This window comes from Camelus ferus, chromosome 12 (assembly GCF_009834535.1).
Source record: "Camelus ferus isolate YT-003-E chromosome 12, BCGSAC_Cfer_1.0, whole genome shotgun sequence".
In the NCBI taxonomy this organism is placed as follows: Eukaryota; Metazoa; Chordata; class Mammalia; order Artiodactyla; family Camelidae; genus Camelus; species Camelus ferus.
The window spans coordinates 41,182,916-41,197,341 of NC_045707.1; the positions used below are offsets into that span (position 1 = coordinate 41,182,916).

General features: G+C 38.0%; 1 protein-coding gene across 30 annotated transcripts in view; it reads right to left on the reverse strand.

Moving 5' to 3' along the window:
- Positions 1 to 12,599, reverse strand: part of MYBPC1 (myosin binding protein C1) — an 82,745-nt gene extending 70,146 nt beyond the window's left edge. For all 30 annotated transcript variants that reach the window (XM_032493517.1, XM_032493518.1, XM_032493506.1 and 27 more), the window contains exon 1: positions 12,456 to 12,599. In XM_032493517.1, coding sequence (XP_032349408.1) covers positions 12,456 to 12,480 — 25 coding nt within the window. In that variant the 5' untranslated portion in view covers positions 12,481 to 12,599. The remainder of the gene's footprint in view (positions 1 to 12,455) is intronic.
- Positions 12,600 to 14,426: the final 1,827 nt, after the last annotated feature.

Here is a 14,426-nt window from a genome sequence, read left to right on the forward strand (position 1 = left end):
TAGAGTTTATACAATGTAAATCAATTGATCAATCAATCCTCGTGGGACCAAAGGTATAAAAAGATGAACTCTAAATAGTTTTCAAGGCATTTGAAACAAAGAATTCCAGCTGTGCTAAACCTGGAGAGAGGGGGCCCAGGAGTGGTGAAGCCCAAGCAGCACGGGACTTAGACTGAAAATGAACCCCCTGCAGGAAAGTCTCAGAGCCTCAAGGTATCCACCCCCGCAGTCTTTGCCTTAAAAGTCCTGCTAAGGCATCTTACTCTGACTCTACGTTTGTCTCTGACAGGCTCTGTCATGCCCAGCTTTGCCCACGCCTCTAGAAATTGTATACCTGTTCCCCAAATTCATTAGCTGCCTCTACAACAATAATTCTTTCACAGCAACTTCCACAATACCCCACTGAATGGGGACTATCGGAGGAAACACCCACGCAACCAGAATTCATTGAACGCCCATTAGGAATTTGACAAGGATGGGGTTCATAAAAGAGGCTAAGATGAGATGCCTGTGTTTAAGAATCTCATGGGTCCAGTAACTGCCCCCGTCTATCAGTGTAGTCACCACACCAGGGGGCTTTGCTCTCTCAAAACATTCGAGACTCACCACCTCCACAGCCCCTGTAGTGCCTCTGAAACTGCTATGCACCTGTGAATCATCTAGGGATTTGGTCCAGTGCAGATTCTGACTCTGGGGGTCCCAGAATTTGTCCCAGATTCTGCCTTTCTAACAGGCTCCCTAGTGATGCTGATGTTGTAGGTCCAGAACCCACACTTCGAACAAGAAGGCTCAGACTGTGCCCTAAATATCATCAAATCCTCTCCAGTTTCAAATGTGACTGTGAATGGCAAAGGGTTTACAGGACATGGGAACTTCTCTCTTTGATCACAAGCCTCTTGAGGACAAGGCCTGTCTCCTCCTCCTTTTCAAATTCTGCACAGCAGGTGCTCTATAAATATAGTTGACTGGCAGGCTGCTCCTCCTCACACAAAAGCCCCTTCTCCTCGCTGCCAAGAAATCAAGAACCGTCCCCTGGCACTCCAAGGGCAGCTTTCCTCGTCTGCCTTACCCGCAGGGAACACTATGTCCCCCATTAGTGACCTCCCGCTGGCAGAATGCTCCCAGGCACTCGCCAAACCCATCATTTAGATCTCTTGTTACTGTCAACACACCTTCCATTTCGAGAGAGCAAGTAGGGCTAGAGTTTTGGCCCTCAAAACACCCCTTGTCTTTCTAAGGATTCCCCTTTTTCAAAATCTGGGCTAGATTTCTTACCAAGTAACCCCCAGCCAACCACGCCAACTCCACTGTCAACTTGCTTTGCCATGTTGTAACTGCCAGGAGGCACCTGGCCTTTAGATTTAGGGCAAACAGGTATCTACTGAGGTGAAGTTCTGCTATACTTCTGCGTATTCAAAAACCAAAGAGCAAGTTCCATGGGAATTTTCTGCCCAGTGACCAAAGTTGGCTTTTTGTCCCCTTCATCCATCCTTCCCATTGTCTCTATTAGAAAACAGACCAACAGACTGAGGAAGAAGAGATACTATACATAAGGTGCCATTTTAAAACCTTCTCTTTGAATTAAAAAAAAAATCAGGGACACTCTGAAAAATTAAGCCCAAGGAAATATTTTCAAGGACATCATAAAAATTAACTGGGTTCTGAACCAGCAACTAAAGCTAACTCCTCCCTCTTCAGCAAGGGCGGCTGTGCTTTGATCCTTTCTAATTCACAGATAGGCTCTTTCCCTCTGCAGCACTGAAATGCTTTCAAAGGGCTTGATCTATTTATGGTGGATTTTTCCTATGACCACCTACTGTAAAAAGCACAGGTATGCCACCAATGGCAGGCCTGCACAGCGAGTGCCAGGCCATTCTAATTGACGGGCACTGGTGGCAGCAATGAAATAGACAGCCCATATGTGGACTTTGTGCTCTGCTGAGAGACTAGGAACCCAGTAACTCCATAAATGGTTGGCTCTCTCCAATGCAGTCCATTTCTATTTTCAATGATCAAGGGTTCCATGGTCAGTAAATTAAAGGGGAAAAAAATTTTAAGTTCTAAGAGGCATTGATCTGCCCCTCTCTCTCTGTATGTGCTTATACACCAAAGTGACTTAAACAATTCAGTTCTCTCCTGAATAGGCTCATTTGCTCAAAGAATACATTATTGACTACTTAAAATTATTTTATGCACCCTCGTGTGCAATTTAATCCAGACTTTTAATAGCACGGAGAGCACAGTGATGTCATATGAGTATGTTATACAGGCATAGAAAACATAGGGAGAACATGGTAACACTTGTCGCTAAGTCATAGGATTATACGTTGTTTTGATAAAACAATTGCATTAAAAACCATCCACTGGTAATCTGGGGTACAGGGAAAAACTGTACATTATTCCTAATTATTATTTCTTATCCTCAAAGTCAAATTCTTTGTTTGAAATAAAATATGTGAACGCTTTATGTATTGTAAACATCATGGTGAATGAGGCCTTATCTGGCTAACTCCTAATTTGTTAACTTTTGATAATATAGCAAATTATCTTCCCTTTTAGATTAAATATGCAATAAAAACTGTCAGGTGTATCTCCTGTTGCTAGTGAGGCCCGGCACTGTGTACATGTCGCCGCAGCCTGTATCTCATGTGCCTAGACAACGGCACGGTGGAAACTGCTTTAATAAAAAATACTGTTTGCATGGGGACATTCATAGTGCTTAGACAGGTTTTGAGTATATGAATTGTAAGTGTCACCAGAAAATTAGCAAACACAAATGACAGTGCATTTGTACTGACCATATTGCTTATGTAACAGAGAGAAAGTTTTCTGGACATAAATTAACGTGTAATTTAATGTTTTCACAGTTATATACTTATTTTGTCCCTTATTCTATTTATTATAAGCTATAGGTCCAGATATTTTCCACACTGGGATTTAAGGGGGAATTACACACATTTTTAGAGGCAACTTTCTTTCACTCTTTTTTTTTTTTTTGATTACAACATGTTTAATTGAGGCAATTCTATGTTGACTTATAACAGAGATCCTCAAAGTATGAGCTGGGATTCGCAAGGGCCCCTGAGACCCTTCTGAGGAGTCCATAAGGTCAAAACTATTTTCATAATAATGCTATGACATTATATTCCTTTTTCACTTACATTCTCTCACAAACACACAGTGGCATTTTCCAGAGGAAATATAATGTGTGATGACATCAATGCTCTGACAGCTAATAGAACATGAGCTTTGTATTCTTATGTTTTAAAAATTTATCCATTTTAATGTCAAATATAGTAAATATTGATAGGTAGGAGGCACAGAAACACTTTTTAGTTTTTTCAATAATTTTTGAGTGCCAATGGATCTGAGACTGAAACATTTGAGATTCATTTAAAATTATGGTAAGTCTTCTTAAAAATTATTTTGTGTGTGTGCACTTAAAAACTCACATCATATGCCTCATTTAGGAAAAATCTATAACCTTGCTTAATAAAAATGAAGCAGGCAAAATAAAAGCCATAGACTGATTCGGGGAGGCGGGACAGTAACTTGTTTTCCTATGTGCAGAATAATAGAGACAAAAGGACAATACTGTCTAGTACCACCTCCCCTATTTGGAATTCAGCTACCTAGCAACCTCCAGATAACAGCTGCTGACCAAAAAATTGTAAGGGTTTCTGAAAAAGAAAATGAATTGTCTCAAGCTCCTCCAACTCACACACTAAGAACTCAAGTGCTTTATCCCCAAGAGAACCAACCGCCCCCCATCAACCCGGTCCTCAGCCCTGGAACTGGAAGAAGGGTGATGTGGGCCAGGTGCCCAGGGAACAACACTTAAGGAGGCACTGACACACAGGTGTGGACCCTGCATTTGCACAACCCGGAGAATGAGTGCCTCCTTAAATGTGGTACTGTTGGCACCCTGCTTGCAGCTCTGCAGTGTAGCCTTTCTCAGCTAGATTATTGACCTGGCTGGGGTCCAAAGCCAACAACAGAGGGAAGAGAAGGGGGCAGCTTCACATACTGACGGGTAAGAGTAATTAAAGAAGACAGCAGCTTTCTGGCAAGGGATGAAACAGGAAAGCCATCAAAAATTAGACTCAAATTCGAACTACAAAAGGGACTCATTTAACAAAAAGACAAATAATTTAGGTTCTTGGGATATATCACATGGTATGATAATGGATATCTATAATTTATGGCAAAGTTAAATTATATCCACCATACTATGTTTTTAGAAACAAGGAGTAATATATTACACTTTAGGCATATTTATATCCAAACAAATTGAAATAATAAGATTCAAGAATAAAATGAACTCTTAGTTATCTAGAGAATCCAGCTACTCAGAATTTGATTCAATCAACTTAATCTGTATTTATTTACTATGGGCAAATATCACCAAAGACTGTATTCTAAGGTTCTGAATAGAGGAGGCTGAATTGTGCATCTAGTATACAAACTTTCAATGACTCATGATTTAGCCTGATGGAAATTCCCTGAATTCACAGGGTTTTTTCCCTTTCGTAGTCAATTTGTTCTTCTATCGTTCTAATTACACATATTTTTAACTTAAGATGTCATTCCACACAGGAAGATTCAGATCTGGTATTTATTACACAGCAACAAATGGTTCTCACTCCTTTTAACATGGGGCTGGATGAAAATGTCGTCCTTTGCTAAGACCTGAGGGCTAGTTTCTTTATCATTATTCGTACCATGTTTAAAAGGAAGAGTCAAATGGAGATTGGAGTGGCATAGTGGGGGCAGTGATGTGGAAGCTTTATCCAAATTGAAGTTAAAAAATTTAGCACAAGTCAAAAGGTAATTATTACAAAAGTGATTTGAATGGTTAACAATTTCTCCCTTTAGTCCCTTTTTATGCCTTTCGTGGGGGTCTGCCACTAGGCAGACCATCCCTACAATCACATCATTCTTCTGTGGTTGTAGGGTTATCAGAATAAATCCCTTACAGGCCTTGCCCCAAGCCATTGCTGGGCCTCACATTGGGTGACTTTTTAAAAATAGAGGAAGGACAGGCCTGATGCCAGGTGGGGTCATAAAAATAAAATTCCACAGCAGTAAACACAGTCACTCAATCAATCACCCACCACATCCATATGTGGTCATGGAGAGTTCTTTATGTGATTATCTCAGAAATGTTCAGACCAGAGGAAGACCCCACCTGCCAGTAGCACCCCTGGTGGGAAGAGAAATCTTAATGTCCCACACCCCCAACCCTTATAGGGTTCTTGGTGGTGGATAGAGTTACACGTTCAACTGTGTAGGGTGACTCTTTCATCTCAGTGGTAAAGGCCATGACCCCACAATGGAGCAGTGAATAAACAACTGGCTACTACCAGTCTAGCTAACAACTGGGGACCCCCAGCTGGACACAACACATTTCAGCAGCAACACAACAGAGGCTCTGAAGTGTGGGCTTCTTATTTGAGCAGAACCTCCATGCATAAAAGCTAAGATGTTTCACCACAAATTTCTAAAAAAGGAAATACTCACGGTGGTGGCCATGATGGTTATGATAACAACAGCAGCTGTCTTGGAATGTGCTGTATATGTGAACACAAGGTAAGGAGGTGGACAGTGGTTGCTATGTGTTGGCAGAAATGCCCTGAAAGTTTACATTAAATGTGAGGCAGTTAACACCTTATACCAGACAAGATTTGCTGCTTTAGAAGGGAAAGACTTGAGTTCTTATTACATGTTAGAATTTGTTCTGGGCTTATCTGATTTATCTCATTTAATTCTTACAAAAAATTAGTGAGTTAGGTACTATTACTATTCACATTTAACAGATGAAAAAGCTGAAGCATCTGAAGTGTAACTCAGTACAGGGTGCAGCTGGAATTTGAACTGCTTCAAATGTACTGTGAAGAGTATACTTTGTTTATGTTACTGTGTTTAATAACAAATATTACTTAATATACATAAGGAAAAGGTCAAAATACATACTTTATGCAGAACAATTCTAAAGACATCTAACCAAAAAAAAAGAGAAATTAAATTGTAGAATTTTATATAAATAGGTGACTTTTTAGTTATAAGCAGAATATTCTGCTGCAAGTTGTATAAAATTTTATAGAAGGCAAAAGCTATTACCTGATATAAGCAAAGAATTCCTGAGGAACTTAACAAGAGATCTGATGCTGTTTAGAGGAAGAACTGGATGATTTTGGAGAAAAAGAAAAATTTTTAGCCCAAGTTCTTGTAAATGTCTAGCATGCAAGTCAAAAAATAAATAGCACAAAATTATAAGATCAAACATCTGACATACTATTAAATATAATTTTAGATATTGTATTGATGTGCCAAATTGGCCCATTAAAAAAAGTCCTAAGGAAGAATAAAAGGGCAAAAGTCTTATCAAAGTGGATTTCAAACTTGAAAGGCATAATGAAAGTCAGATTACAATTAGCTTTTTGGGAACTCATTTTAGAGAGAAAACTAAGCATGTGATTAAGTGATCCTGGTCTTTTCCTTTGCCAAATCAGCTACCTCACGCCCCAATCTGATGAAATCTAAAACTTTACTCTGGAAATGCGTATAAAAGTATGTAAATCATCTGCCCCATGCATGGGAACATCCTGAAATTTGGCTTGTCTAGCTCTGTGGCTGTCCAAACAAATGTACTCTTTATAAATTATAACTGGGTCCATCCATGGAGAGACCTGGGGGCCACAGTATCGCCTTGTCACTTTGAAATCTGGGAAGTGTCTTTGTAAAAAGCTTTGGGGACAGATGCCCTGTTCTCTCCTGTTAGGAGACAATTTGTATACATGTAGGAAATTCAGTGATAAAGTCTTTTCTTCTTTTTCATAGTTTCATTGTCCTTAATCACTATGCTTTCAAATGTTAGGAAACTGCTCTTCAAAAAGCAATAGACACTTCATGATTACCTAACTCAAAACAGGGAATTTCAACAACAACCTTTCTGTGTATTTATTGGGTTTCCCCAGGGTGCAATATTCTGAACAAACTAAGGACTCCAGAAAATACATCTGTTCCCATCAAGAACTAATAAGAAAAATAAAAATAAATAAATAAAAGATGTGGCCGTATCCTCTCAGGTACACAAATGAACTTAAAAGTTTTCTGCTTATTTTTGATCGCTAGAGCTTTAATCCCATTCTTTATTATCCAACACACCCAAGTATGTCTAGAGATGAGGTCTAGAATTACCACAGAAGTCATGGGCTGCCAAGAGTATTTTGTGTCTCATAGTATAGGTTTCATAGACTAATTAGGGAGGAGTGCAGATAAAAATAGTAATTATTAACTATAATAAAAATTCTTCTGTCTGACCATGAAGAGCTGAAACAGAAATTTTAAATTAAACAATCATAAGAAATTGAAGTAAAAATAACAAAATTGCTTTCTAGGGCTGTAAAAACACCACCACTGCTTCTTTTCACAGCAACCTCTTCCCACAACTCTCAAAAAAAAAAAAAAAAAAAAAAGCATCTATGTGTTTACAAAAGATTGCAAAAACATGGTTTCATATTTGCGCAAGTTTTAAAAAAAAAAGTTTACTGATTTTTGTACCCAAGCATTTCTTTAAAGTGACTTCAGCCTGGGCAGTTTATTCTGACGTACATGTCCAATCCAGGGATACTTTGAAATTGCTGTAAATAAGGAAAGTCTGTGAATTGCGTGTCTGTAAGGAACCTAAAATAAAATGTTTCAAGGCCACATCTCGGGCCAAAATAAAGTGAGCCGTTGAGAGAACAAAGGGAAAATTCCCATTTCCCTTTCTCTTGGGTCTCTCAGACCAGCCCAAGAGCCTGTTCGTGACCTTGGTTCATTTCAGGAACTCCCTCACCCATGCTCTTTGCAAAGCCTGGGGCAGCCTTCTTCAGACTTACTGGATGAGAAGCAAGGATACAACTTGTTTTTCCAAAGTGTTTTTAAAGCGATATATTTAGGGCGCTTGAGAGGAAAGAATTGGCCAATCCTTTATCTTCCTAACAGGTGCAGTCCGACAGTCATAAAAGCAGGCTACTGAAAAAGAATGATTTTGCCAAGGATTAAGCCCCTCCAGTGTCCATTAGCCTGAAAGAAAGTGTTCCTTCTTTACAGCAGAGAATTCAGATCTATATCATGTATCTCCAGCACAGCCTGGCAAAGTTTTTTTTCAGGGGGAAAAACACGGTGGCATTCATTCACATGAATGCTTTATTCTTCATCCAAATCTTCAATGTGGCCTAAAGGAACCACTCAGAGTTTGGAGGAAAATAAAGTATTGCCACCAATAAACTACCTCCTCCTCTTCTCCCATTCTTTTGCTTCCTTCCTACAAATGAACTTTCCCCCAGTTTGAGGGAAGGGTAATAATATTCTATATGAAAGATGACATCTCCAAAGACAAGTTTATTTTGGTGTTTGAAAGAGGCCATCCAGTCTCATGCAGGTGGAAACTGAAGGTCAAAAAGTAAATCTGAGAGGGAGGCTTCCCATTACCCGGGTTCCTTTTCTGATGATGACTAAGCCATGAGAGACGCTGGGAAGTGGGCAAAGAGGATGAATACGGCTCTACATTCAGATAGGTTTGGGGCTCAGCAGCGCTTTAAAATGGAGTGAAATCTCTAGGGACCAAGAAAGACATAGCAAAGGAAAAACTCTTATGGAGTAAAAAAGTTATTCTCCGTTACCATGTCCCCACCTCTTCCTATTAAAATAGGCCAAGATAGAATAGATAGACATTGTCTGTTGATACAGCAAAAGAATCTGTAACAACAAGGCTGTACTTTTGATTCCTGGAGCTATCAGAATGGCCCCTTAAAATTATGATCCAAAATGGAGTTGTTTTCCCATGTGTTTGAGTTTTCAAGAAGATTTTAGGAATTGGGGGGGGGGGGCAGGTACTTACGTTTATTTATTTATTTATTTATTTTAATGGAGGAACTGGGGATTAAACATGGGACCTCATGCATGCTAAGCATGCACTCTACCACTGAGCTATGCCCTCCTGCTGAGTTTTTAAGAAGAGATCTTACATGAAAGATGAGAGAGCTACAGTGACTCTCCCAAGGTTTTCTGAATGACACACAAGCACCTAGGAGGAACTTTTGCCTTTTTCCCTACAAATTAAGTACATAAATTATAATAGGGCCTGATATATCACAGAACAAAAACTGAAATTCACATTAAGGCCTGAACTTGGTGTTTTAGAAGAGAATTTTTCTAGGTTCTGTAGACTCTGACAGTTAACAGTTGTCTGAGTATATTAACAAACCAGGCTTTGTGGTTTTAATCATCACATACCACAGAGATAAAATTCTTAAGAAATGATTTCTAGGCAAAAATGACATGAACAGTATTTTTAAACTATTAGAGATTCTACCTCAGGAGAATGGCTATTGCAATTTTCTAATTCATGTTGATAAAATTTTTGACAAGAAAAGAGAAAATTCCAGTGAAAGATGATTTTCTTTACTCAGTAGGATCGAGGGGCAATTAACCATAAGAGTTTTTAGAACAGAGACCATGTTGTATTTATCTCTGAAATCCCAGTGACTAACTCATAGTAAGTGCTCAATTAATAGCTGATACATAAATGAATGTAGCAGCCAGACATCCTGGGAGATTCCCACAAATCTGAAGCTTTCTTCCACAGCCTTTCTTGCTATTTGATTAGAGCCACTTAATTTTACTGGGCCTCAAGTTCTGCATCAATCCAAAGCGTAAGACAGGTCTTTCCTCTGGAACTGACTGTACGAATAGTGTTTCTCCAGTGCATAAATGTATAACAGATGAAGGTGAAGAGGAGGACAATGGGAAGTGGTTATTCCTTAAAAATAATGCTTTCTTCCTTGGAAAGGGGTTGCTGAGCCATCCAGACTATTTTGAAGGGTCTAAGCAAGGACTCTTGATTAATTACTTCCATTAGAGTTCCTCCTTGAGGGCCAAAGTTACACCTGTCACTCCCCCTTCTCCTTGGAAGGACCAGCTCTCCCAAGAGCCAACATAAAGCTCCCAGAGTTAGGCCACTGTAGGTTGGGAGGACAGAGGCATCTCTTGCACCTTCAGGTGCTGAAAACTCAGCCTCTTGAAGAGTTGCTAGGTCCTCCTGGATCCTAGGAGGGCCCAACCAGCCAATGTAGATTATCAAGATTCACAGCAAGTGGTCATGTTCTTCTTGGGCATGATTCTCGCAGCTAAGGAAGAGGTGTAAGAAGACCTATTTATGGGGAATGTTTCTGCAGAGAATTTGAAATGACTCTGAAGAATTGGTTTGGTGGCATGTTTTATTCTTAAGGCTTTCTTTCAGAGGGGTGCTTATGTGAAACAAAACCAACCCCAGTAAAAATGAAATCAGTAGGAGAATGTACAAGGACCAGAAATAGTTCCTGAATTGCCAAACTCCTTACTCTTCTGATGTAAACAATATTAAAATGCAGTGCTTTCACTAGGAAAATTCTTCAAGGTGCAGTTCCTTTAAGAATCAGTTCTGCTGGTAAGGAAACAGCAAAAAAATCCCTATACTTCCGCAAAGGATTTTAAATGTATCAGTAACCCTCTTTTTATTTCTATTCCCCACCATCCATATTTAAACTAACCAAAGAATCTGAGTATAAAATTACTGTCCTGGGTGGGGGAAACTCCTACACAGAATACCAACAGTGCTTTTAGAGCAAAGATGATCATTAGGACTTTGGTATATGTATGTTGATTTATTTAAAAAGAAAAAAATATATATATGGATTTTTTTGGAGGAGGCTCAAGTTAAAGATATATTTTCCTCTTTGTAGCTCTAAAATTTCATTGTCTTTACAAGTAGAATGGATCAGATTGAGTTGTCAGACAAAAAGTAAAAGTTTATCACATCTAGCAATCAGAATAACTAGATTTATAGGCACAGTCATCTTACTTATTAGTGTCTCAGCTTTTCTGTCACTTTCCAGTGTGCTTTAAAATAACACATGCAAATTCATCGACTAAATGCAGGATAATTAAAGCAGTATTCTGTCCTCAGTCAGGAAACATAGAATGCATTTCATCCAAATAAGCCTTGAAGAGGCTAGTCAAGTGACAGATCAAATAAAAAGGACACTTAATACACATGTAAATCATTTGCATTATAAATAAGACACTTTAGCAGGGGCTGGACTCATTGCCTGGTAGTCAGGATTAAGTTCCCATATTAATGCATGCATTTGGTGTGGTTATTTTGGGCGGAAGACTTCATCCATCAATGCCCTCCACCGCTAAGTAAAGCCAACCCGTAAACTGATCACTACAGCCTGTCAACACTGGTTACTTAATTACATAAAGAAAATATATTTCAAAAACTTTTGATAATTTGGTTAGTATTTCAGCTTTGATTTAACATCTAGCATCTTTTTCAAATTTCTTCAAAATAATGGTTAAAAGCATTTTTAAGAATGAAAAGGGAAAAAAACCTGAATATCATTTTTATGTTTCCTGGTTCCCTGCTAATGTTTAGGGGTTTTTGTTTGGTTATTTTGTTTATTTGGTTGGTTTTCTTGTTTTATTTGCAGAAGCAAAAGAATAAAGATTCAGTAAGCATGAATGAAATGAAAACTAATATGAATGAACTATTTTTTAAAATGTTTCCATTAAAAATTAAACTCAATATACTTATGTTGTTAATTTATGTTTTTCATTAGTTATTTTAGTAATTTCAAATTCCAATTTATGTTATTAATTAGTAGTTTTAAAATATTGACTTTTTATAGAAAGGAGAAACTACTGAATAAAAATTTCTTCTAGTGAAGAATATTTTCATACTTTCAGCTTAATTATATTTAAAAGGCTATAAACATATTATGAAATTATCTACAAAAAAGCTCATTCAAAAACACAATCTACCAGGGATATCCAAAGATTCTCTCTCTCACCCAGGTGTTTAGTTCTCTTTCCATGTAAGAATTTAACAATGTCACATAAATAATGAAGCTCCACACTATTAAAAGCAAAAAATACCTGCATCTGCATATTTTAAATGTCTTTCCATGAAAAAAACATAGCAAATCTGGAAGTACTGTTACAAATTCTTTCTTGAAATCTTGATCATATTAACCATTTAAGAAAGCATTCCAAGCCCCTCCCACCCCACCCCCCACAAATGGAAAAAATGTGTGATTGAACCTAAGAAAATACACTTGAAAATGCAATCTGCTCATCATAAGCAATTAACATCAAATTACACTTCAAAGATCCCTTGCAATTGAATGATAAAGTTATAATTTGATCATTTTCATCAATATTCCTTCATAAACGATCATTATCAGATATTTGTCAATTGGTTATACTCTTCCTATATTTTCCCTCTGGTCTGTTTACTCTAAAAGATCTTTTCCTTAAATCACACTGATTCTATTACTTTATAGTCTATTTAAGAAATTGGATATTTGTTTGAAAATGCCTAACCAAACATGCTTTAAAAAGTACAACGAAAAGATCTAGAGTCTTACCCTCTTTCTTGGTGGGTTCTGGCATGGTCACAGTAAAATGTTATTCTCCAAAGAGTCTGCTCCCCTCCAGGACTAGTTGACAGAAACCCCACGAGCAGTCGAGAGATGGTGCAGGTCAGTGTGACAAGCAGTTGGGGAGAAGTCCAGGGCTTTTATATTCCCTCTGAACATCAGTCATGTTGGCACCACCCCTTCTTCAGCACAAGGATGCTGGAACTTGACAGCTATGAGGACCTTTCTCACATCTGTTGTCTGCACTCTGCTCTCTCGCCTACTGAAAGGAATCTTCTGTCCATCTCATGTGGCTGTGAGAACACCTCTAACTTTCTAATTTCAGCTGCAGCCTCGTGCTCCTTCTTGCTCTTCACTTTCGTCTGACAGAGGTATATGTCAACTCAGAAATGTAACAAGTGTGCCTGATAAAAAATTAAGTGAAATCCAATTAAAAAATCATAATATACTAATTTAACATGTACCTTAATTTTCACTAAGGTTATAAAGAAAAGTCTCTATATTGATGATAATGTTATACTCCCATTAGCTTTTTATTTTTGTCAGTTCTTTACTTATTGGGTTTACATTTTTGTCTTATTTTTAATTACTGTATTAATACTAATTTGTCAAGCCAAATTTCTATGTTGAATATCTTGTCTCATTTTCTCTGCCAAGAATAGCAAAGATTTCTATTAAGGCATACTTAGCATTTACCTTTTTTCAAGAAATGTCCTTTAAAAAAATTACAGTGTATATAAAAGAATGAAGAATTGACACATGCTACAATATGCAGGAAGCTTGAGAACATTATGCTAAGTGAAAGATGCCTGACACAAAAGACCACATATTGCATGATTATATTTATATGAAATACCCAAGACAGGCAAATCCACAGAGTCAGAAAATCAATTAGTGGTTGCCAAGGGCTGAGGGAATGTGGGGTTGGGAATGACTGCTAGTGGATATGAAGTTTCTTTTGGGAATGACGGAAGAGCTTTGTAATTGGGTAGTGATAATGGATGTAAACCTTTGTGAATATATTAATAAACACTGAATTGTACACTTAAAAATATATGGGCATGGGCAAAGAATGTCTGCTAGACCAGTAGCCATTGTTTTGTTTCAAGATGGCAAACACACACAAATCTGACAAGATGTTGGTAAACTGCCAGATTTGGCCACTTTCTCCCCAAACTCTCATGGAACTGATGAAGAGATATGGACTACCAAGCACTCGAACTAAAAAAGACACCAGAGCAGGCTATAGCTCAGTGGTAGAGTGCATACCTAGCATGTGCAAAGTCATGGGTTCAATCCCCAGTACTTCTGTTCGTAAACAAACAAACCTAAAATTACCCTCCCCCATTATAAAAAAAAAAAGAAAGAAACAAAAAGATAAAATTGTCTTTAAAAAAGACACCTTACTTTCTTTGTTCATATGCATGACCCCTCAGAGACCAGGACTAAAATTAATTTATGTGAAAAGATGGCAACTTATATTCCTTTATAGGTAAGTGTTTTCCAGAGACTTTGACTGATTTCTGCTGAACCAGCCACACTGTCTCATTTAATTTCCCTTGCGGCTGACAGCACAGCTGGTCAGACTTAGCTCTACCAAACTCTGTGCCAAGTTAACTTTTCATATAAGGATGGAAACTCAACCTAGAACTCAATGGCATCATACTTTAGTTATTTGGGAGGGAGGGAGAGGAAAGCCAGGCAAGAAGGTCGGTGGACATCTTCTACAAAGAAAGCCTTTTCTCAACCACATTGTGCTACAGAGCACATTGTTTTACTGTCTAAAATATTCTTTTGCTCTTAAGAGGCTAAATAGCTAAAATATCAGCCAGAAAACAGCATAAGGTAATATGAAGTTAGATGTGCCTTGAAAGGAAAAAAACAATTTCTTTTCATTGAGTCCACTATGAGAGTATCAATTAATAGATGAGATAAATTAAAGAGTCTAGAGCTTGAAGT